General features: G+C 36.6%; 1 protein-coding gene and 1 non-coding gene across 4 annotated transcripts in view; one reads left to right on the top strand and one right to left on the bottom strand.

The window, feature by feature from the left end:
* Positions 1-26,419, bottom strand: part of MTMR8 (myotubularin related protein 8) — a 248,058-nt gene that overhangs the window by 75,978 nt on the left and 145,661 nt on the right. For 2 of the 3 annotated variants that reach the window (XM_067724397.1, XM_067724398.1), the window contains 2 exons: positions 26,170-26,416; positions 21,292-23,915 (listed from right to left, as the gene is read on the bottom strand). The exons of the other annotated variant lie outside the window; for it this stretch is intronic. In XM_067724397.1, coding sequence (XP_067580498.1) covers positions 26,203-26,416 — 214 coding nt within the window. In that variant the 3' untranslated portion in view covers positions 21,292-23,915; positions 26,170-26,202. Of the gene's footprint in view, positions 1-21,291; positions 23,916-26,169; positions 26,417-26,419 lie in introns of those variants that run through there. 3 annotated transcript variants of the gene reach the window in all.
* On the top strand, positions 19,147-19,250 carry LOC137217659 (U6 spliceosomal RNA). Its single transcript, XR_010940168.1, has one exon. It is a non-coding gene; the product is annotated as a U6 spliceosomal RNA (small nuclear RNA).

Genomic DNA, 26,419 nt, shown 5'->3' with positions numbered 1-26,419 from the left:
AAAACTAACAACCCTATAAAAAATGGGCAGAAGTTGTAAATAGACAACTGTACAAAGAAGACATACCAATAGCCAAAAAGCACATGAAAAGTTGCTCAACACTGCTAATTATTACAGAAATGCAAATCAATACTACAATGAGGTATCACCTTACACCGGTCAGAATGGCCATCATCAAAAAGACTACAAAAAATAAATGCTGGAGAGGGTGTGGAGAAAAGGGGAACCCTCCTACACTATTGGTGGGAATGTATATTGGTGCGGCCACTGTGGAGAACAGTATGGAGGTTCTTAAAAAACTAAAAATAGAGCTCCAATATGATCCAGCATCCCTCTCCTCGACATATATTCAGAGAAAACCATAATTCGAAAAAATACATGCATGACAATGTTCACTGCAGCACTATGTACAATAGGCAAGATGTGAAAGCAACCTAAATGTCCATTGACAGATGAGTGAATAAAGAAGATGTTGTACATATATTCAATGGAATATTACTTAGCCATAAAAAGAATGAAACAATGCCATTTGCATCAACAAGGATGGACGTAGAGATTATCATACTAAGTGAAGTAAGTCAGAGAAAGACAAATATCATATAATATCACTTATTTGTGTAATCTAAAAAATGATACAAATGAACTTATTTATAAAACACAAACAGACTCACAGACTTAGTAAACAAACTTATGGTTACCAAAGGGAAAAGGTGTGGGGGAGGGATAAATTAGGAGGCTGGGATTAACATATACACACTACTATATATAAAAGATAATGAAGAAGGTCCTACTGTATAGCACAGGGAACTATACTCAACACTCTGTAATAATGTATACGGGAAAATAATCTGAAAAGAATAGATATATGAATATGTATAACTAAATCACATTGCTGTATATCTGAAACTAACACAATATTTTAAATCAACTATATTCCAATATAAAATAAAAAATTAAAAAAAATAAAAGCTTTACCTGAAGAAGAAATGCTTTTCTGACTTCACATACACTGGTAGATAAACGACTCATCAAGCACCATGAAAAAACACAGTAATACTGTTACACAAAAAGAAAATGACAATTCACCAGAAATCAAACTTAAAGTCATGGAATAGGTTAAGACTGTGGCAGAGAAAGCAGAGTAGAAAGACCCTGAGTTGATCTCCTCTTAGAGGCACACCAAAATCACAACTATTTGCAAAAACAATTGATGAAAAAACCTAGAACGTAACAGAAAAGATTTTCTACAACTAAAGAAATAAAGATGGAATCACAACAATTTGGGCAAGAATGACTGTTCTCAATATAGTCGTCTCAATATAGCCAAATACCCCTGGGCTGGCGACCCACAAACAGGAGAATCATTACAATTGTAGAGGTTCTCCTAAATTAGTGTGAGGTCTGAGCACAATATTGGGCTCTCAAGCCCTTGGGTCCTGCACTAATAAGACAAGGGCCCAAGAGCATTTGACTTTGAAGGCCAGTGGGACTTACTGTCAGAGGGCTGTGAAACAGAGACTTCACTTTTAAAGGGTGCACACAAAAATCTCACACACTCTGGGACACAGGAAGAAGCAGTAATCTGATAGGAGCCTGGGCCAGACCTATTTTCTGATCTTGCAGAGTCTGCCAGACAGGCGTGAGAAAACTGCAGCTCACCCTGGGGAAATAGGCACTGGAAGCAGCCATTATAGGGATTTTGTTATACCATGTGGACACTGGTGCTGGCAAGTGCCAATGTCGAATTCTCCCTGTATCCAATTAGCCCCAGGGTCCAACCCCACCCCAGGCCAATGGACTATAGATGGCAGTACTGGGATGCCTCAAGTCAAGCAACTAACCAGGTAGGGACACAGACCCACCCACCAGCAGACAAGCAACCTTAAGACCCCTCGAGCCCACAACTGCCTTTGGACACGGTCATTCCCACCAGATGGCCCAGGACCCAGCTCCACTCACCAGTTGGCCGGAACTAGCCCCAGAATCCCCAAGTCTTCCAGAATTCCATGGAGGGAATTGTCCTTGTCCTCCAGGGGGCCTACCATAGCATCTGGACCAGCTGCACCCATCAGGGGGCAGACACTACAAACAAGAAAACCACAGTCCTGCAATTTGTGCACCTGATCTGCTCACCAGAAGGCCAGCCCCATTCTGGGACGAGCTGGGCCCTGACAATGCCACACTAGCAAACCTGCTCTAGCCTTGGGCTCAGCCTAACCCACCAGAGGGCAGACAGAAGCCATAAGAAAACAGCAGCTACGTATCCACTGGACCCAGCCTACCCACTAGCAGGCCAGATTCTGCACTGGAACCATCTGGGCCCTGGCCCCAACTACAAGTGGGTCAACAGAAGATTTAGGAGACCCCAGACTGTATAATGAACTGTGCATGGAACATGCCCCAAGCACCAGCAATCCAATAACAGCCCTTGGACCCCCGGGCCTTGTAGCCAGACTCTAGGACATGGCACTGCCTGCAAGTAGGCCAGCACTAGACCCAGGACCTGGCTTCACCCACCAGCAAACAGGCAAAATACCTGGAGTCTCCTAACCTTGACTCTTCCCACTAGTGACCCAGCACTTGCACCAGAGCCCCCCAGGGTTCCACAAAGACACCCTGTGTCCCACTCCCACCAACCAGCAGCCAGCAGCCTCCATGTAAGGTAAGACATGGCAATCAACCAGACTGGCGGCCAACCAAATTTACCAGACTGCCCACATAATCAGCATAACACAAAAGAAAGACCCACAAATCCTACATAGCAGGAGCCCCTAGAGCATATATCTAGGGTTATGAGAGAGGAATTTGCTGCTGGGATGCATTAGGACGTCTTCTACAAAAGGCCACTTCTCTATGGCTGGGAACATAATCAACCTACAAGATACATAAAAATAAATACAGCAACTTAGGAAAAATGAGGTGACAGAGAAACATGTTCCAAACGAAGGAACAAAATAAAACACCAGAAGAAGAACTAAGTGAAGTGGAAACAGGCAATCTACCTGACAGAGTTCAAGATAGTGATCAAAAATATGATCAAAGTACTCGGGAAAAAAATGGAGGCATAGAGTGAGAAGTTAAAAGTTTCAACAAAGAGAATGAAAATATAAAGAACAACCAGGAATGAAAAATACAATAACTGAAAGGAAAATAGAAAAGAAGGAATCAATAGTGGACTAAATGATACAGAGGAACATGTCAGCGAGCTGGACGACAGAGTAGTGGAAATTAATGATGCTGAACAGAAAAAGAAAGAAAAGAATGAAATGAAATAAGGACAGTTTTAGAGACCTCTGGGACTATATCAAACAGGCAATATTTGCATTCTAGGGGTCCCAGATGGAGAAGAGAGAGAGAAAGTGTCTGAAAGTTTCCTTAACCTGAAAATGGAAAGAGACATCCAATTCAAGGAAGCACAGAGCCCCATATAAGATTAACCCAAAGATGAACATACCAAGATACATTGTAATTAAAATGGCAAAAATTAAAGATAAAGAGAGGATATTAGAAGGAGCAAGGAAAAAGTAACAAATAGCATACAAGGGAACACCCAAAAAGCTCTCAGTTGACTTTTCAGCAGAAACTCTGTAGGCCTGAAGGGAATAGCACCATATATTTAAAGTGATGAAGGGTAAAAACCTATGACCAAGAATTCTGTACCTGGGAAGGTTCTCATTCAGATTTGATGGAGAGATCAAAAGCTTTACAGACAAGCAAAAGCTAAAGGAGTTCAGCTTTACATTAAATGGTAAAGAATCTTCTCTAAGAGAAAAAGAAAAGGTTACAACTAGAAACATGAAAATTATGAAAGAAAAGCTCATGGGAAAGACAAACATACAGTAAAGGTAGAAAATCATCCACACACAAAACTAGTAGGAAGGTTAAAAGATAAAAGTAGTAAAATCATCTACATCCACAATAAGCAGTTAAGGAATATACGAAAATATTAGATATAAAATATGATATCAAAAACCGTAATCATGAGGAGAGGAGAATACAAATGCAGGGTTGTAAAAATGCATTTGAAATGAAGATATCAGCAACTTAAAACAATCGTGTATATAGATCAATTGCTATATGGTAACCACAAACTATAAAAAATACACACACACAAAAGAAAAAGGAATCCAAACATAACACTGAAAACAGCTATCAAGTCACAAGAGAAGAGAATAAAAGAAGAAAGGAAGACAAAAAACCTACAAAGACAATGCCAAAACAATTAACAGAATGGCAATAGAAACATGCATATCAATAATTACTTTAAATGTAAATAGATTTAAAGCTCAAATTAAAAGACATAGACTGGCTGAATGGATACAAAAACAAGACCTGTATATACAGGAGACTCAATTCAGATCTAAAAACAAAACATAGACTGAAAGTGATGGGATGGAAAAAGATATTTCATGCAAATGGAAATCAAAAGAACACTGGGGTAGTAATACATATATCAGACAAACAGACTTAAAAATAAAGGCTGTTATAAAGACAAAGAAGGACATTACATAATGATCAAGAGATTGATCAAAGAAGATGTAACAATTGTAAATATATACATACCCAACACAGGAGCACCTAGATACATAAAGCAAATATTAACAGACATACAGGGAGAAATTAACAGTAACGCAATAATAGTAGGGGACTTTAATACCCCACTAACATCAGTGGACAGATCATTCAGACAGAAAATCAATTAGGAAATACTGGCCTTAAATGACATATTAGACCAAATGGACTTGATATATATATTATATAAAACAGTCCACACAAAAGCAGCACAATACACAATTTTTTAAGGTCACATGGAACATTCTCAGGGGTAGATCACATACTAGGTTGCAAAACAAGCATCAGTAAATTGACGAAATTTAAAACTTATCAAGCATCTTTTCCAACCACAAAGCTGTGAGACTAGAAATCAACTACCAAAAAAACCTGCAAAACAACAAACATCAAAAAATCTAGAAACAATAAATGCTGGAGAGGGTGTGAAGAAAAGGGAACACTCTTGCACTGCTGGTGGGAATGTGAATTGGTACAGCCACTATGGAGAACAGTATTGAAGTTCCTTAAAAAACTGCAAATAGATCTACCATATGACCCAGCAATCCCACTACTGGGCATATACTCTGAGCAAACCATAATTCAAAAAGAGTCATGTACCAAAATGTTCATTGCAGCTCTATTTACAGTAGCCTGGAGATGGAAACAACCTAAGTGTCCATCATCAGATGAATGGATAAAGAAGATGTGGCACATATATACAATGGAATATTACTCAGCCACAGAAGAAAGGAAACTGAGCTATTTGTAATGAGGTGGATACACTTAGAGTCTGTCATACAGAGTGAAGTAAGTGAGAAAGACAAATACCGTATGCTAACATATATATATGGAATTTAAGAAAAAAAATGTCATGAAGAACCTAGGGGTAAGACAGGAATAAAGACATAGACCTACTAGAGAATGGACTTGAGGATATGGGGAGGGGGAAGGGTAAGCTTTGACAAAGCAAGAGAGAAGCATGGACATATATACACTACCAAACCTAAGGTAGATAGCTAGTGGGAAGGAGCCACATAGCACAGGGATATCAGCTCGGTGCTTTGTGACAGCTTGGAGGGGTGGGGTAGGGAGGGTGGGAAGGAGGGAAATGCAAGAGGGAAGAGATATGGGAACATATGTATATGTATAACTGATTCTCTTTGTTATAAAGTAGAAACTAACCCATCATTGTAAAGCAATTATACTCCAATAAAGCTAAATAAATAAATAAATCTAAAAATAGAACTATTATACCATATAACCCAGCATTTCCCTTGCTGGGTGTATATCTGAAGAAAATGAAAACACTAATTCGAAATGCTGATTGTGCTCCAATGTTCACAGCAGCATTACTTACAATTGCCAAGATACGGAAGCAACCTAAGTGTCCATCAACACACTAACGAACAACCAACAGGGAGGGAATCCAGCCCTACACATTAACAGTCAAGCAGATTAAAGTTTAACTCAGCTCTGCCCACCAGAGCAACAGTCAGCTCTACCCAATACCAGGCCCTCCCATCAAGAAACATACACAAGCCTCTTAGATAGCCTCATCCACCAGAGGGAAGACAGCAGAAGGAAGAAGAACTACAATCCGCAGCCTGTGGAACAAAAACCACATTCACAGAAAGATAGACAAGAAAAGATAGAGAGCTATGTACCAGATGAAGGAACAATATAAAATCCCAGAAAAACAATGAAATGATGTGGAGATAGGCGACCTTACAGAAAAACAATTCAGAATAATGATAGTGAAGATGATCCAGGACCTTGGAAAAAGGATGGAGGCAAAGATCGAGAAGATGCAAGAAATGCTTAAAAAAGAACTACAAGAATTAAAGAACAAACAAACAGAAATGAACAATACAATAACTGAAATGAAAACTACACTAGAAGGAATCAATAGCAGAATAACTGAGGGAGAAGAACGGATAAGTGACCTGGAAGACAGAATGGTGGAATTCACTGCTGTGGAACAGAATAAAGAAAAAAGAATGAAAAGAAATGAAGACAATCTAAGAGACCTCTGGGACAACATTAAATGCAACAACATTCACATTATACGGGTGCCAGAAGAAGAGAGAGAGAAAGGACCCAAGAAAATATTTGGAAGAGATTATAGTCAAAAAGTTCCCTAACTTGGGAAAGGAAATAGCCACCCAAGTCTAGGAAGCACAGTGAGTCCCATACAGGAAAAACCCAAGAAGAAACATGCCAAGACACATAGTAATCAAATTGGCAAAAATTAAAGGCAAAGAAAAATTATTGAAAGCAGCAGGGGAAAAATTAGAAATAACATACAAGGGAACTCAGCTCCCAGCTGACTTCTCAGTGGAAGCTATACAAGCCAGAAGGGAGTGGCATGATATACTTAAACGTGATGAAAGGGAAGAACCTACAACAAAGGTTACTCTACCCAGCAAGGATCTCATTCAGATTCGGCAAGGATCTCATTCAGATTTGATGGAGAAATCAAAAGCTTTACAGACAAGCAAAAGCTAAGAGAATTCAGCACCACCAAACCAACTCTACAACAAATGCTAAAGGAACTTCTCTAAGTGGGAAACACAAGAGAAGAAAAGGATCTACAAAAACAAACCTAAAGGGCTCCCCTGGTGGCACAGTGGTTGAGAATCAGCCTGCCAATGCAGGGGACACGGGTTCGAGCCCTGGTCTGGGAAGATCCCACATGCCGCAGAGCAACTAGGCCCGTGAGCCACAACTACTGAGCCGGCGCGTCTGGAGCTTGTGCTCCGCAACAAGAGAGGCCGTGATAGTGAGAGACCCATGCACCACTATGAAGAGTGTCCCCCACCTGCCACAATTAGAGAAAGCCCACACACAAAAATGAAGACCCAACACAGCAAAAATAAATTAATTAATTAATAAACTCCTACCCCCAACATCTTCTTTAAAAAAAAAAAAACCTAAAACAATTAAGAAAATGGTCATAGGAACATACATATTGATAATTACCTTAAACGTGAATGGATTAAACACTCCAACCAAAAGATACAGGCTTGCTGAATGGATACAAAAACAAGACTCCTATATGTGCTATCTGAAAGAGACCGACTTCAGACTTAGGGACACAAACAGACTGAAAGTGAGGGGATGGAAAAAGATATTCCATGCAAATGAAATCAAAAGAAAGCTGGAGTAGCTATACTCATATCATATAAAATAGACTTTAAAATAAAGAATGTTACAAGAGACAAGGAAAGACACTACATAATGATCAAGGGATCAATCCAAGAAGACATAACAATTATAAATATATATCCACCCAACATAGAAGCACCTCAATACATAAGGCAACTGCTAACAGCTATAAAAGAGGAAATCGACAGTAACACAATAATAGTGGGGGACTTTAGCACCTCACTTACACCAATGTACAAATCATCCAAAATGAAAATAAATAAGGAAACAGAAGCTTTAAATGACACAACAGACCAGATAGATTTAATTGATATTTATAGGACATTCCATTCAAAGACAGCAGATTACACTTTCTTCTCAAGTGCGCTTGGAACATTCTCCAGGATAGATCACAGCTTGGGTCACAAATCAAGCCTCAGCAAATTTAAGAAAATTGAAGTCATATCAAGCAATTTTTCTGACCACAACGCTATGAGATTAGAAATGAATTACAGGAGAAAAACGTAAAAAACACAAATGCATGGAGGCTAAACAATAGGTTACTAAATAATCAATAGATCAATGAAGAAATCAAAGAGGTAATCAAAAAATGCCTAGAGAGAAATGACAATGAAAACACGATGAGGCAAAACCTACAGGATGTAGCAAAAGCAGTTCTAAGAGGGAAGTTTATAGCTATACAAGCCTACCTCAGGAAACAAGAAAAATCTCAAGTAAACAATGTAACTTTACAAGTAAACGAACTAGAGAAAGAAGAACAAACAAAACCCAAAGTTAGCAGAAGGAAAGACGTCATAAAGATCAGAGCAGAAATAAATGAAATAGAAACAAAGAAAACAATAGCAAAGATCAATAAAACTAAAAGCTGGTTCTTTGAGAAGATAAAAAAAATGATAAAACATTAGCCGGACTTATCAAGAAAAAAAGGGAGAAGGCTCAAATCAATAGAATTAGAAAGGAAAAAGGAGAATAACAACTGACACTGCAGAAATACAAAGGATCATGAGAGCTTACTACAAACAACCATATATCAATAAAATGGACAACCTGGAAGAAATGGACAAATTCTTAGAAATACACAAGCTTCCGAGACTAAACCAGGAAGAAAGAGAAAATATGAACAGACCAATCACAAGCACTGAAATCGAAACTCTGATTAAATATCTTCCAACAAAAAATAGCCCAGGACCACATGGCTTCACAGGCGAATTCTATCAAACATTTAGGGAAGAGCTAACACCCCTTCTCAAACTCTTCCAAAAAACTGCAGAGAAAGGAACACTCCCAGACTCATTCTATGAGGTCACCTTCACCCTGATGCCAAAACCAGACAAAGATACTACAAAAAAAGAAAATTACAGACCAATATCTCTGATGAATATAGATGCAAAAATCCTCAGCAACATACTACCAAACAGAATCCAACAACACATTGAAAGGATAATACACCTTGATCAAGTGGGGTTTATCCCAGGGATGCAAGGATTCCTCAATATAAACAATTCAGTCAATGTGATATACCATATTAACAAATTGAAGAATAAAAACAATATGATCTTCTCAATAGATTCAGAAAAGGCTTTTGACAAAATTCAATACCGATTTATGATAAAAAGTCTGCAGAATGTGGGCATAGAGGGAACCTACCTCAACATAATAAAGGCCATATATGACAAACCCACAGCAAACATCATTCTCAATGGTGAAAAACAAAGCATTTCTTCTAAGATCAGGAACAAGACAAGTATATCCACTCTCACCACTATTGTTTAACATAGTTTTGGAAGTCCTAGCCACAGCAATCAGATAAGGAAAAGAAATAAAAGGAATACAAATTGGAAAAAAAGAAGTAAAACTGTCAATCTTTGCAGATAACATGATACTACACATAGAGAATCCTAAAGATGCCACAAGAAAACTAGTAGAGCTAAGCAATGAATTTGATAAAGTTGCAGGATACAAAACTAATGCAGAGAAATCTCTTGCATTCCTATACACTAATGATGAAAAATCTGAAAGAGAAATTATGGAAACACTCCCATTTATCATTGCAACAAAAAGAATAAAATACCTAGGAATAAACCTACCTAGGGAGACAAAAGACCTGTATGCAGAAAGCTATAATACACTGAGGAAAGAAATTAAAGATGATACCAACAGATGGAGAGATATACCATGTTCTTGGATTGGAAGAATCAATATTGTGAAAATGACTCTACTACCCAAAGCAATCTACAGATTCAATGCAATCCCTATCAAATTACAAATGGCATTTTTTATGGAACTAGAACAAATCATCTTAAAATTTGTATGGAGACACAAAAGACCCCGACTAGCCAAAGCAGTCTTGAGGGAAAAAAACAGAGCTGGAGGAATCAGACTCCCTGACTTCAGACTATACTATAAAGCTACAGTAATCAAGACAATATGGTACTGGCACAAAAACAGAAACATAGATCATAACCCAGAGATAAACCCACACACCTATGGTCAACTAATCTATGACAAAGGAGGCAAAGATATAGAATGGAGAAAATACAGTCTCTTCAATAAGTGTTGCTGGGAAAACTGGACAGCTACATGAAAAAGAATGAAATTAGAACACTCCTTAATGCCATACACAAAACTAAACTCAAAATGGATTCGAGATCTAAATGTAAGACCGGACACTATAAAGCACTTAGAGGAAAACATAGGAAGAACATTCTTTGACATAAATCACAGCAAGACCTTTTTTGATCCACCTCCTAGAGTAATGGAAATAAAAACAAAAATAAACAAATGGGACCTAATGAAACTTCAAAGCTTTTGCACAGCAAAGGAAACCATAAACAAGATGAAAAGACAACACTCAGAATGGGAGAAAATATTTGCAAACGAAGCAACGGACAAAGGATTAATCTCCACAATATATAAACAGCTCATGCAGCTCAATATTAAAGAAACAAACAACCCAATCCAAAAATGGGCAGAAGACCTAAATAAACATTTCTCCAAAGAAGACATACAGATGAGCAAGAAACACATGAAAAGCTGCTCAACATCACTAATTATTACAGAAATGCAAATCAAAACATTGAGATATCACCTCACACCAGTTAGAATGGGCATCATAAGAAAATCTACAAAGAAGAAATGCTGGAGAGGGTGTGGAGAAATGGAACCCTCTTGCACCGTTGGTGGGAATGTAAATTGATAGAGCCAATATGGAGAACAGTATGGAGGTTCCTTAAAAAACTAAAAATGGAACTACCATATGATCCAGCAATCCCACTACTGGGCATATACCCACAGAAAAGCATAATTCAAAAAGACACATGCACCCCAATGTTCCTTGCGGCACTATTTACAATAGTCAGGTCATGGAAACAACCTAAATGACCATCGACAGACAAATGGATAAAGAAGTTCTGGTACATATATACAGTGGAATATTACTCAGCCATAAAAAGGAATGAAATTGAGTCATTTGTTGTGATGTGGATGGACCTAGAGACTGTCATACAGAGTGAAGTAAGTCAGAAAGAAAAAAACAAATATCGTATATTAACGCATGTATGTGGAATCTAGAAAAATGGTACAGATGAACCGGTTTGCAGGGCAGAAGTTGAGATACAGATGTAGAGAACAAATGTATGGACACCAAGGGGGGAAAACCACGGTGGGGTGGGGATGGTGGTGTGCTGAATTGGACGATTGAGATTGACATGTATACACTGATGTGTATAAAATTGATGACTAATAAGAAGCTGCAGTATAAAAGAACAAACAAACAAAAAAACAACTAATACTAAATTTTTTGGGTTATTTTTATGGAAATATGTTAATATAAATATTTCAGACATCACATGAAATTTCTAAACATCTTATATGTTCTTGTATAATGTTATGTCATACTTCTAGTTATTACTTTAAAATGTATATGTCAGAAATAACTAAACTTCCTTGTCAATTGCATTATCATGAACTTTCATCAAATCTTTAACCATGGTCATTTTTAAGTCTTTTGTCATTTACAGACAGTTCTGGGTGTACTCTGATGCTTTTGCAAAAATGCTCCTATAAAAGGGTTTCATTTTCAATGAATTCATGGAAAAGACTCTGACAATTACAGGTTTCTGGTAACTGAGTATACTGCTAAACTGAATGAATAAGCATTTTCAGAATTCTAATGGAAAATGGATAAATTTATAAAAGTGCTAACAAAAGATCAATATTAAAAAATATTAATTACATGTGACTGAGTGAAATGATGAGGATGCTTATAATTTTTGTGAGTTTCTGTTTGAATTAAAAATATCCCACAAGGACTCAGAGGCAAAAAATATACAAATCAATTTTCACTGCAAAGTAAAGGAGCTGTTACAGTGGAAGATTACTGGATTGAGTGTCAATATTATGACATAGTATGAGTGTGTTACGTGTTTGGTAATTGCAATCATTGTTGCTTTTGTTGTGGTCATCCATTTACAATGCTTGGTGTCAGTTTATTTATCTCTTGTAAAAATAAAATACAGTGTGTGTGTGTGAAAAAAATAAGAATGAAATGTTGCCATCTGCAATTTCATGGATGGACTTGGAGGATATTAGGCTATGTGAAATAAGTTATACAGAGAAAGACAAATACTTTATGCTATCACTTACATGAGGAATCTAAAAAATAAAACAGACTAGTGAACATAACCAAAAGAAACTGACTCACAGTTATAGAGAAGAAACTAGTGGTTACAGGTGTTGAGAGGGAAGATGGGTGTGGCAAATTAGGGGTAGGGAATAAAGAGATATCAACTACTATGTATAAAATGTGTAAGCTACAAGAATATATCATACAGCATATGGCCATTATTTTAAAATAACTATAAATGGAATATAACCTTAAACAATTGTATCACCATGTTGTATACCTGAAACATATAATATTGTGCATTAACTATACCTCAGTGAAAAAAATGTCATGGATTATGGTGATCTGATTGAAAATTCAAAATATCTCTCATGAAGAAACTCAATACACTATAAGAAAACTAAGAAAGGCAGTTCAATGAGCTCAGGAATAAAATTAAGTAACAGAAGGAATAATTTACCAAACAGATTAAAACTCCAATAAAGAACCAAACAGTAATTCTAGAACTAAAAACCACAATAAACGAGATGAAGAATGCAACAGAAACCATTGGAAAACAGAGTTGACCATATGGAAGAGAAAAGTATTGAGCTTGAAGATAGGAATCTAGAAATGACACAAGTAGAAGAGGAAAGACAAATGAGATATTAAACAATGAAGAAATTGCATGAGAGCTATCCACCTCTTTTAGGCAGGTCATCATTAGGGTAATGTGTATCCCAGAAGGATAAGAGAAGGAAAGGGAGTATAGAGTTCATTTGAAGAAGTAATAGCTGAGGACTTTCCCAACCTGGGTAAGGAACTAGATATATATGTCCATGAAGCCAAGAGAACACCTAATTATCTTGGTGAAAAAAGACCTTCTCCAAGAAATATTATATTAAAACTGTCAAAAGTTAATGACAAAGAAAAAAATTCTAAGGCACCCAAGGAAAAATAGACAGTAACCTACAAAGGAACCTACATTAGGCTATCAGCATATTTCTAAGCAGAAACTCTACAGGCCAGGAGGGAATGGGATGTGATTCTAAAAATACTGAAATATTAAAAACTGTAACCCAAGAATACTCTCTCCAGTAAAGTTATCATTCACTTATGAAAGAGAAATGAAGGTTTTCCCCAGAGAACAAAAGCTGTGGAAGTTCATCAGCACTAGACTTGCCTTACAAGAAATGTTAAAAGGAGCTCTTCTACCAGAAAGAAAAAGGCAAAAGTACAGAAAATGTTGAATAAGGTGGTAAATAGACAGAATCAGAAAATTACAACTGTATATTAGAATAGATTGTTTAAAACTTAATTATAACATAAAAGTTAAATTGAAAAAGAAGCAAAACTGACTATAGCTACTTCAACTTAGTAACAAACTCACAACTTAAAAAGGGATAATTTGAGACAACAGAAATATAAAAAGGGAAGAGGAAAAGGATGGAATCTGTATAGAAAAATGAAGATAAGATGTTATCAGAAGAAAAAAACTACTTTATTTAAGAGACACTTTGTGTAAACCTTATAGTAACCACAAAACACAAATCTAGAGCAGAGCACAAAACATGAAAGAAGTAACTGAGAAAAACATCATAGGAAACCACCAAACTAAAATAGCAGACAGAAGCACAAAGGAAAAGAAACAATAGAGATATATATCAACCATAAACAAAAGTGTATATGGCATTACTAAGTCCTTGATAGCAATAATCACCCTAAATGAAAATCGGTTGAATTTAGCAATCAAAAGACACAGAGTGGCTGGACAAATTAAAAAACAAGACCCTACTACATGCTGCTTCCAGGAGACTCACCTCAGCTCTAAAGACAAACATAGGCTCAAAATGAATGAAATGACAGCCAAAAAATAAAGCAGGTGTAGCCATACCATATCAGACAAACATACTATGCCAAAAAAAAAATGTAACAAGAGACAAAGATGGACATTATAAAATGAAAAAGGTACAATTCATCATAAAGATATAAAAATTATTAATATATATGTATCATATTAAGGAGCACCAAAATATATAAAGGAATTATTAACAGAATTAAAGAGGTACATTGAAAGCAACATAATAATTATAGCAGACATTAACACCACACTTACATCAATGGACAGATCATCCAGGCAGAAAGTCTTCAAGGAAACAGCAGCCTTGAAGGAAACATTAGACCAGGTAGATCTGATAGATTTGTATTGAACATTCCTGAAAAATACAGCATAATACACATTCTTCTCAAGTGCACATGGAACATTCTCAATGATAGATCATATACTAGGACACAAAAAAAGTCTCAATAAATTTCAGAAGCCTGAAATCATATCAATCCTCTTTTCTGATCACAGTGGCATATATAATTAGAAATCAACTACAAAAAAATAAGCTGGAAAAAAAATCACAAATACGTAGAAACTGGAAAACATGCTACTAAACAACTCTTTGGTCAATGAAGAAATTAAAGGAAAAGTCAAAATATACCTGAAGACAATGAAAATATGACATACCAGCAGAAGGAAAGAAATAATAAAGATCAGAGTGGAAATAAGATAAATAGAGATTAAACAGACAATAGAAAAGGTAAATGAAACTAGGAGATGGTTCTTTGAAAAGATAAACAAAATTGATCAACATTTACCTTAACTTATAAAGAAGAAGAGAAGGCTCAGCTAACTAAAATCAGAAATAAAAGAAAAGAAATTACAATGGATACCACAGAAATACAAATGATTATAAGAGAATACTATGAACAGCTATATGGCAATAAATTAGACAACCTAAAATATGGACCTTCCAAGACTGAATCATGAAGAAATGGAAAATCTGAATAGACCGATCACTAGTAAAGAGACTGAAGCAGTAATCAAAAACTCCCCCCAAGAAAAAAAATCGAGAACCAGATGCCTTCACAGGTAAATTCTACCAAACATTTAAAATTGATTTAATGCCTACCCTTCTCAAACTCTTCCAAAATATTGAAGAGGAGGGAATGCTTGCTAACTCATTTTATGAGCTCAATACTACCTGATACCAAAACCAGACAAGGGCAATGCAAAAAAAGAATTGTATACATCAGTATTTCTAATGAACATAGATGCAAAAATTGTCAACAAAATATTAACAATGCATATACAACAATACATTAAAAGGATACAAAATGATCAAGTGGGATTTATTCCAGGCATGCAAGGATGGTTCAACATTCACAAATCAGTCAATGTGATATACCACATCAACAAAATGAAGGGTAAAAATCATATGATCATCTCAATAGATGCAGAAAAATAATTTGACAAGAATCAACACTAGTTTATGATAAAAACTCAATAAAATGGGTATAAAATAAAGTACCTCAACATAATAAAAGCCATACATAACAAGCCCATAGCTAACAACATACTCAACAATGAAAAACTGAAAGCTATACCTCTAAGATCAGGAAAAAGACAAGGATACCCACTCTTGGCAGTCTTATTCAAAATAAGAAGTCCTAGCCAGAGCAATTACAAAAGAAAAATAAATAAAAGGCATCAAAATTGGAAAAGAAGAAGTAAAACTGTAACTATTTGTGGATGACATAATTTTATATATAGAAAAACCCTAACAACTCCACCAAAAATCTATTAGAAATAGTAAATGAATAAAGTTGCAGCATACAAAATCCATATGCAAAATCTGTTGAGTTTCTACACACTAAAAACAAGCTAGCAGAAAGAGAAATTAAAAAGAAAATAATCCCACTTACAGTCACAACAAAAAGAATACCTAGGAATAAATTTAACCAAGGAGGTGAATGACCAGTACACTAAAATCTGTAAGATACTGTTGAAATAAACTGAACAAGACACAAAGAAATGGAAAGATATTCCGTGGTTGTGGCTTAGAAGAATTAACATTGTTAAAATGTCCATATTACCTAAAGCAATCTACTGATTCAATACAATCCCTATCAAAACCCTGATGACATTTTTCACAGAAATAGAACAAATCATCTGAAAATTTATGTGGATCCTTAAAAAACCCTGAATAGCAAAATAAATTCTGAGGAAAAAGAACAAAGTGGAGGTATCATCCTCCCTGATTTCAAAGTATACCACTAAGCTGCAGTATCAAAACAGCATAGCATTGGCAGAAAAAAGACACATAGACCAATGAAACAGAAATGATAGCAAAGAAATAAACTCATGCATATATGGACAATTAATTTATGACAAAAGAACAAAGAATGTACAATGGAGAAAGGTATCTTTTCAATAAATGGTGTTAGGAAAACTGGACAATCCACATACAAAGAAAAATGAAACTAGACCACTATCTCATACCAGACACAAAAATCAAATCAAAATGGATTAAATCCTTGAATACAGACCTGAAACCATAAACCCCCTAGAAGAAAACATAAGCAGTACACTCTTTGACACTGGTCTTAGCAACATCTTTATGGATATTTTCCTCAGGCAAGAAAGACAAAAGCAAAAAACAAACAAATGGGACTACATCAAACTAAAAACTTCTGTACAGTAAAGGAAACCATCAGCAAAATGAAAGGACAACCTACCAAATGGGAAAAGTTATTTGCAAATCATATATCTGATATGGGGTTAATATCCAAAATATATAAAGAACTCATACAACTCAACAACAAAATAAACAATATGATTAAAAAATGGGCAGAGGATCTGAAGAGACATTTTTCCAAAGAAGACATACAGATGGCCAACAGGCACATGAAAAGATGTTCAACATCACTAATTATTAGGGAAATGCAAATCAAAACCACAACATATCACCTCATGCCCATCAGAATGGCTAGTATCAAAAAGTCAAGAAACAACAGGTGTTGGAAAGGATGTGGAGAAAAGGGAGTCCTTGTGAACTGCTAATTGGAATGTAACTTGATGCAGCCACTATGGAAAGAAGTATGGAGATGCCTCAAAAAGTTAAGAACAGAAATATCATACTATCCAGCTAATCCACTTCTGGGTATTCATCTGAAGAATGCAAAAATAATAATTTGAAAAGACACATACAACCCCTATATTTGTTGCAGTTTTATTTACAATGGCACACAACCACTATATTTGTTGCAGCTTTATTTACAATAGCCTAGGTATGTATGGAAACAACCCAAGTGCTCACTGATGGATGAATTGATAAAGAAGATGTCACATATGTGTACACACACACACACACACACACAAAATACACAATGGAATACTACTCAGCCATAAAAAAGCCAAAATCTTGCCATTAGTGACAACATGGATGGATAATAAGGGTTTTACGTTAAGTGAAATAAGTCAGATGGAGAAAGACAAATACTGTATGATTTCACTTATATGTGGAATAAAAAGAAAAATGAACAAACAAAACGAAACAAGACAAACACATAGATACAGAGAACAGGGTAGTGGGAGAGGGGAGGCACGGATACAGGCCCATTGCAATAGGCTTCAATATAGCTCATCACAGCACTGGTCAGAACCCTAAATTGTTGATGAAACGGGTCAGGGGAAAAGGGCAGGGGCTGTCTCCTGAAAGAAGTAGGTAGAGGGGCTGGTCTGGGAAGTCAAGCTCTGCCTGCTGAGAGAGAGAGGAGCAGATGACCCCAAGAGGGTCAGGCTCAAGAAGAAACAACTAAGGCTAATCTGGCATCACCTACTAACAAATTAAACACACACATTCCCTTCAATCCACATATTCCCTTCCTTCGAATGTATTCCATAGACCTTTAAGGAATAAAGTGATTTAACTGACTGCTTCCTGGAACTTCCATGGGAAAAGGGATGTCCAGGGGGTCTCACCTGGGTGAAGATGACACCAAGGGAGATGAGAAAAGTTGTGCCTTGAACGCCCCAATTCACCATTTCTTACTCTTTTTTTTTAACATCTTTATTGGAGTATAATTGCTTTACAATGGTGTGTTAGTTTCTGCTTTATAACAGTGAATCAGTTATACATATACACATGTTCCCATATCTCTTCCCTCCTGGGTCTCCCTCCCTCCCACCCTCCCTATTCCACCCCTCTAGGCGGTCACAAACTACCTAGCTGATCTCCCTGTGCTATGTGGCTGCTTCCCACTAGCTATCCACTTTACGCTTGGTAGTGTATATATGTCCATGACACTCTGTCACCTCGTCACAGCCTACCCCTCCTCCTCGCCATATCCTCAAGTCCATGCTCTAGTAGATCTGTGTCTTTATTCCCGTCTTACCCCTAGGTTCTTCATGACCTTTTTTTTTTTTTTTCTCCTCAGCTTCCATATATATGTGTTAGCATATGGTGTTTGTTTTTCTCTTTCTGGCTTACTTCGCTCTGTATGACAGACTCTAGGTCCATCCACCTCACCTTAATTTTTAACTGTAACTTTCAATTCCATTTCTTTATACATTTTAGAACTGTCTTTAAATGCATTAAAGGGACATATCATCCAAGCTTTTTAAGCAAATTATTTTTTGTTTATCTGAAATTCAAATTTAAAAATACTTTGGGATGGGTATAAACAAAAACACAATATACCAAAACTTATGGGATACAGAGAAAGAACTGCTAAGAAGGAAATTTATGGCTGTAAATGCATTCACTAAAAAAGAAGAAAGATCTCAAGTAAATCACTTTATACCTTATGAAACGAAAAAAGAAGAGCAAATTAAAACCAAAGTCAGCATAAGGAAAGAAATAATAAGGATTAGAACAGAGACAAAAGAAATAAAGATTATAAAAAAATAGAGAAAATCAACAAAACTAAAATTGGTTCTTTGAAACGATCAATAAATTCAACAAAACTTTAAGCTAAACTGATTAAAAACAATGAGAGTGCTCACTTTAGCAGCACATATAATATAATTGGAATGATACAGGGATTAGCATGGCACGTGTGAAAGACTAACATGCAAATTTGTGAATTATTCCATATTTTTGCTATGAGTGCAGAGCTTTAATATTCTCACCATAACAACAGCAACAGCAAAATGGTAATTGTATGAGGTAGAGGATGTGCTAACTTATCTTATTGTGGTAAGCATTTCACAATATTTACAAGTATCGATCACCACATTGTACACCTTAAACTTACACCATGTTATATGTCAATTATATCTCAATAAAGTGGGAAAAATGCCCCCCAAATCCCTAAATGTCATAGAAATGTATAATTTAATATGTATTATCCAGTTTACGTACAGGATGCTTTGGATATTAAAGTATTTCGGCCTCAAAAAATAAAAGAAAAAAGAGAAAAGTCTCAAATTACTAAAATCATAAATTAAATTAGGGATGTTACTACTGAACTTACAGAAATAAAGAAAAATATGAGAGAATATCCTGAACAATTGCATGCCAACAAATTAGACAGATGAAATGGACGAATTTCTAGAAACATAAAAACTACCAAAAATGACTCAAGAAGGAATAAAACATTTGAACAGGTCTATAACAAGTAAAGACACTGATTCAGTAATCAAAAACTTCCCAACAAAGAAAAATCCAGGACCAGATGGCTTCACTGGTGAATTCTACTAAACATTTAAAGAATTAACAACAATCCTTCTCAAAGTATTCCAAATATTGAAGAGAATGGAACACTCCCAGCTCATTCTATGTGGTCACCATTACCCTGATACCAAAGCCAGACCAGGACATCACAAAAAATGTAGATTAATATGCTTTATGAATATAGATGCAAAAATCCTCAACAATATAGTAGCCAACTGAATGCAGCAGCATATTAAGAGGATTATACACCATGGCCAAGTGGGATTTACCCTAGGAAAGCACGGGTGGTTCAACATCTGAAAATCAATCAAATTTATACACCATATTAATAAAATTAAGGAGAGGGAGCTCCCTGGTGGCCTAGTGGTTAAGATTCTGGGCTTTCACTACTGTGGCCTGGATTCAATCCCTGGTCAGGGAACTGAGATCCTGTAAGCTGTGCGGCATGGCCAAACAAAAAAGAAACAAAAAAGTAAATAAAATTAAGGAGAAAATAACACATAGTCATCTCATCTGCATCTCAACATGATTCAGGAAAACATCTGATATAATCTAACATCCTTTCATCACAAAAGCACTCAACAAACTAGGAACAGAAGGAATGTCCTAAACGTGATAAAGGTCATTTGTAAAACAAAACAAAACAAAAATATAACATACTCAAAGGAGAAAGACCAAAAGGTTTCCCCCTAAGATCAGGAACAGTACAAGGATGTCTGCTTTCACTACTTCTATTCAACACTGTAAGTTCTAAACAGGGCATTAGGCAAGAACATAAAAGGCATCCAAATTGGAAAGGAATAAGTAAAACAATCTCTATTCAGAAATGACATGATCTTACATATATAAAATCCTAATGAATATACAAAATAAACCGCTAGACTTAATAAATGCATTCAGTTCTGTCTTGTACTCATTGAGTTGTGGTCAGTGAACACGGCACCCTATACTTTACACTTTTTGGGGAAAGTAGAGCAAACAATACCAGCACATTCTCTTTCTCTGTTTTTCCTTCTCTTTGTTAGGGAAAAGGATGGGAAAGAAGAGGAATATACAAGGAAAGACTCAAAGGAATGAAACAACCTACATCTTTACTGGTTGTATTACTACAAATCAACTATTGTTTCTTGTTTATTTCCCTCAGCAAGTAACAACAACCAAAGGGAGTGTGGTCTTGTTTTCAGAGGCAGCAAGGAATGGGTGATCTGGGGAGAGAGTGTCCTACTCCATAGCCAGGCTTATGGAGATGATGTCAGCTATAAAAGGAGAGGCAAAGCAGCTGAGGCCCTGGGCTTGCTGTAAGAAAGGATGGGACAGCTTAGGAACTTACTGAATGTTGTAGGGCACAGTACTAGGATTGAGTACCCCATACACAGTGAAGACTATATAGAGAGGGTTCCTGAAGTCTGGTTTCCTCTGAACCAAGAAAGGCCACACGGAATGGGTTTTCTCATAGATTCTGTCAGAAATAAAAAGCAAGCCAAAAAATTAAAAGCAGCAAGCAAGTAAAATCAACAGTCCTGTTGAACTTGATAATCATCCAAATTTTATTAACAATTAACCTAATTCAAGACAGAGGGATAGGATATGATAGAAGGAAAGTGAAAATAAGTGGTAATGAACACTGATAGAGTAACAAATTATCTGGGCTTCAACTTACCCATTTTTAAATGAATTAGAGGTTAGAAAGAGTTCCACATTGAAGAGCAACAGATGCTGAGTATAGTCTCTGCCATGGAGTAGCTATGTAATCTGAGGAATGTCTCTAGCTCTTTCTGGGACTATTTCCTCATTTGTAAAATATGACCTTTAAGGTCTCTTCCAAATCTCAGATTCTATGAACTAATGACCTTCCCAGTTATAAAAAATCTAGAATTGCTTTAAAAAATCTGGTAAGTTAATAGAAAGACCAGAGGGTGAATTTCTGGCTTTTCTATATTTTATTTTATTTCAAGCTAGCTTCTCCTCCTCTCAGAAGGTGTAAGACAGTGAAAGACAATTAGCAATTTATATTAGCAAATATATGTGAGTTATCTAGGTGAGCAGCACAGACTGTGATATTTATATTGCAAGACTGATTCTTCTTATACCTTAGTTGAGTCCTTCAGGAGCCACTTAGTTAACACTGCAAAAAACATGGGATCCATTGTCCCAATGAGAGCTGCTGTGTAACCATGCATGGATAGTTCATTTACTCACACAGTGTCAAAGAAAGTTCAAGGAGGACAACAAAGAGAAGCGGTATGGGTTGTAGGACCTAAACATTGTAGTCTTGTAACTTTTAGAATCCTCAGACCATTTCAATGAGGTCAAAGGACTTGTATATCCATCTTTCTCATTTGTTTTTGGTTGAAAAAAAATCTTGCAGAGGTAAGGTAACTAGTATTTGTTGAGTATGTACTATGTGTGAAACACTGTTCCAGACTCTACCTATAATACTTCATTAAATTTTCATAATAAAACCCTGTGAAATATTTTATCCCCAAAATAATAATGAGAAAATGAGACAAAAAATAATTTGAAAAAAGTTACATAGCTAGTAGGTGACAGAGCCAAAATCTGAACCCCAGTCTCTCTGATTCTAGAGTCCATGCCTTTTCTTTTATGGATGAATGATATTTCTGTTTATTTTATGCAATCACTATTTTAACATGTTAAAATTTTCAACTTTTTTACTTTTACATGGAGATTCAGATTTGTGTGGGGAATGGGTCTAGGATATATTAGCCTCACTTTAAGAGGGTGGAAAAAAGAATATGGAAAAGATCTTAGATTTTAATGCTAGAAAAGCAGGTCAGAGACAGAATGAATGTGTCTGAAAGCGTCTGCGAAGAGGGTAAGAAAGGTCTAGCTGCAAAATGAAATAGAAATGTGCGTAGAAGCTACCAAGTAAGCACAAATGTTAAAGCAGCAAGATCCATCTCTGTGTTGACAAGAAAACAGAATTAGAGATGTCATCCAATTCATCCAGGATACATCATAGAGGGGTCTGAGAACTTGAGCTAACTGCCACTCAACCAACAGCTATGAAACAAGAGTGGGCTGTGCGACAGCTACTTCCCTCTCTATTTCATTTTCTCTGACTCTAAAACAAGGAGAATACTATTCACAGAAACTCTATCTTGTCAACTTCAAAAATTATTTACGTTTTATATATTGTGAGGATGTTAGAGTTTTAAGTCTGGTGCAAATCTAACTGCCTATAGGAGCTGGGAAGATAAAATTAGAAGTGCGCTGAGAATAAACTATAGAGAGTGGTGAGAACTGTGACAAACGAGAGTGTGTGCTTCATTCAAGTGGAGCAGCTGTTATTCAGCTTTAGCTGATTACTGCCATTAGAAAATGCAGGTCCAGTACTGCCAGAGCTCCTGATTTTGCAGAATATCTTGGCACAACAGCTTTTTGATTTAGGAAAAAATCCTAAAATAACTGGATTTTTATGTGAAATATCGTGATATTTAAATGTTGACAACTTATTCACAGTTTAAAGAATACTCCACAGACTAAACAAAATATACCTGTTAAGCTAGATTTGGCCTATGAACTGCCATTTAGTGATCTCTGACACAAATGATAAAGGACTGTAGCTATTGACTACTCATACCTGCACAGTAGTTCATTCCTTACAAAGTCCTTGCACATCCATTGTTTTACTGGTTCCTCAGGATTGCTCTGAAAAGTAGGTATTATCCCTATTTCACAGATAAAGAATCTGAGGTTTTGAGGAATCTCCATGCAAACACTGAGTGATTTATGCTTCAAAAGTTATTTTTATAGTTGTCATCTCCTCCCCTTTCGTGAACTGCTGTCCCAAATTCAAGGTGATGGGTAAATTTCTTTTACACTGATCCCCTCTCCCTATTCAGTGTTTTTTCACAAGCTGAATTCACCTCAGATCTTCTCGATCCTTCTGGCAGTTTCCAAGGAAGTTCCGAAACTGGCAGGAGAAAACATGGTCATGAATTTCCAGCAAGAAATTTTCATTAAACTCAAAGGCACAAGGAAATTGTTCCATTAACTGCCAGATACAGTCTAGGAACTGTGTGAAGATAGGGGATACTTCTTTAGCGTCCCCATCCAGGTGGCCACACCTGAGAGATGCAAATAAAGGTAAAGAAAGACAATGATTAACATCAGGGATTACACTGTTTGGAATAGGCTATAGCAAGTTCACCTTTTGTCTCTGTTGGCATTGGTAAGGAAATGCTTAATGCCAAAATGTCACCCAGAATCTCAAAGTTCATTAATCCCAATGGACCTCTTAGCCACCAGCATCCTTCACTATTATCAAGATTGTAAGCCCTTGGTAATCTATTCTATTTCCTTTTACATCCTCTACAATAGAACTTTCTGCAATGATCAAAATGTTCCATATTTGTGCTGTCCAATATGGTAGTCACTAACTATTAAGCCCTTGAAATGCAGCTAGTGTGACTAAGGAACTGAATTTTCAATTGTATTTAATTTTAATTAATTTAAACAGCTACCTTTAGCTTCATGTGAGCAAGGACCATATCTATCTTGTTTACTGGACAGTGCCTGGTATGAAAAGGGTATTTAATAAGTTTATTAAATGAATGAAAAAACCTCATCCCAGAATTGTTTAATGTTTCCTCTCTCATGATGTCCTCTTTCCCAACTCTACCATCCATTAGAAACACTATTCCACTAGAAATAAACATGGCATCCTTAGCTTTTACATTGAATGTTCTACCTTTTGATTTAATTGAAATCCATCTCACCAAGGACACTACTTCTTCTTGGGGCCCAAATCAAATGGAGAATGCTCATCATTCCACTCTCCATGTATAATAATCCTAAAGCACAGCAGAAGTGGGATCGGCTTTCTCCTTTCTACTACTCCTTTCACTCTCTTAAAAACACTTCCACTATGGGTCATGCTGTTGTTCACTTTCCTCAATGTTGTGTTCCACAATCTTTGGGTCACTTCTCCACATTTTCTGAAGAATCTGACTCCAGTCATAAGTACTTATCTTTGGAGTCGATGCAGATGACATACACTTGGCTTAGCAGGTTCCTTAACTAACTCGAATCTAATTATCTTCACCGATCTTTACCTCTACTTCACATCAGCCTCTCGTATCCATGGCTGTTTCTTGATGTTAGCTAAAGGTCCTTCCTCCACTTTGAAACCTTAATCTCAATATCCTACTCTGATCACCGTATATTATATTTCCAAAGGCTGCTCATCTTATCTCCTCCAGCCCAATCTCTGGACCTATCACCTTTCCAGATTCCTACTAGCTTCCCTTTCTTCCTTACCCAGACTATATTCTGCCCCATCAACTATTCTGTCCCCATTTTCTTCAATTTTCTGGTCATTTTTTTGTCATTATTCTCCTTCAATATCCAACCATTGATGAGCCGAAGAAGCTATGTTCTCTACTCCCAAATCTTGACTGATAAATGCTGCTTGAGAAAATTATAAAACCATGCAAATTGATACCATAAGTCTCCATACTCAGCTGGAACTTAATTGCTCCCAAATAACCTTTATGTATATCCTTAACACAGTTTTCCCATTAAACCTTACAGCTCTTGCAAATTTTAACCTATCTTCTTAAACCCTAACCCATTTCACATTGATGTATACAGTGTTAATGAAAAAGATCAAGGCTATCAAGTAAAAATATCTAACTTCTGCCTTGGACACTCAAAAACTTAGTTCCTTCTCCTCCTGTCCTTCCATGGAGTTTCCATGTAGAGAAAAGGGAACCATCCTACACTGCTGGTGGGTATGTAAATTGGTGCAGCCACTGTGGAAAACATTATGGAGATTTCTCAAAAACTAAAAATAGAATCAGCCTCATCTTCTTAATGTTCTAAAATGCCATCAGTTCTAGAAAGCTTTCTTTGCCCAGAATAGGTAAGTTTCCCTTGTATATGTTTACCTTTGACTTAGCACTTATCATACTATACTATCATCATTGATTTTATTTTCTATAAAAGAAGGGACAGAGACCATATCTGATCTAATACAGTCTCCTTAAAACCTGGCATATTGCCTGGCCCAATGTTTGTTGACAAAGGAAGAATGAATGGATGGATCCAAATAGCTAGAGAGCGACAATCAAATGAAATTAAATGGATATACACCAATGCAGGAGAATAAGACCTGAATAATAACCTCCTTGAGGGTAAAACTCACATTGCATATGCCTTTGGCACCAGCTCAGTGTCTGATATAGTATACAGCATATTGTTAGGTGTTCAGTAAACATTTGTTATTGTTCTCATAACACACATAAAGTCTCAGTGAGGCTGTTTGGCTTATAGCAGCATTAGGTCACTAAATAAATGTAAGTCCTTGCATCCACCTCTTACCAAAGAACAGAAATGCGCACATGCCTTTTCTTCTTATACAAGGTTAAAAGGTACATTGTGGGCTTCCCTGGTGGCGCAGTGGTTGAGAGTCCGCCTGCTGATGCAGGGGACATGGGTTTGTGCCCTGGTCCGGGAAGATCCCACATGCCGCAGAGTGGCTAGGCCTGTGAGCCATGGCCACTGAGCCTGCACATCTGGACCCTGTGTTCCGCAACGGGAGAGGCCACAACAGTGAGAGGCCCGCGTACTA

This window comes from Pseudorca crassidens, chromosome X, assembly GCF_039906515.1.
Source record: "Pseudorca crassidens isolate mPseCra1 chromosome X, mPseCra1.hap1, whole genome shotgun sequence".
NCBI classification, from domain to species: Eukaryota; Metazoa; Chordata; class Mammalia; order Artiodactyla; family Delphinidae; genus Pseudorca; species Pseudorca crassidens.
Note: the sequence above shows the minus strand (reverse complement) of the source record. Positions and strands in the feature narration are given on the sequence as shown.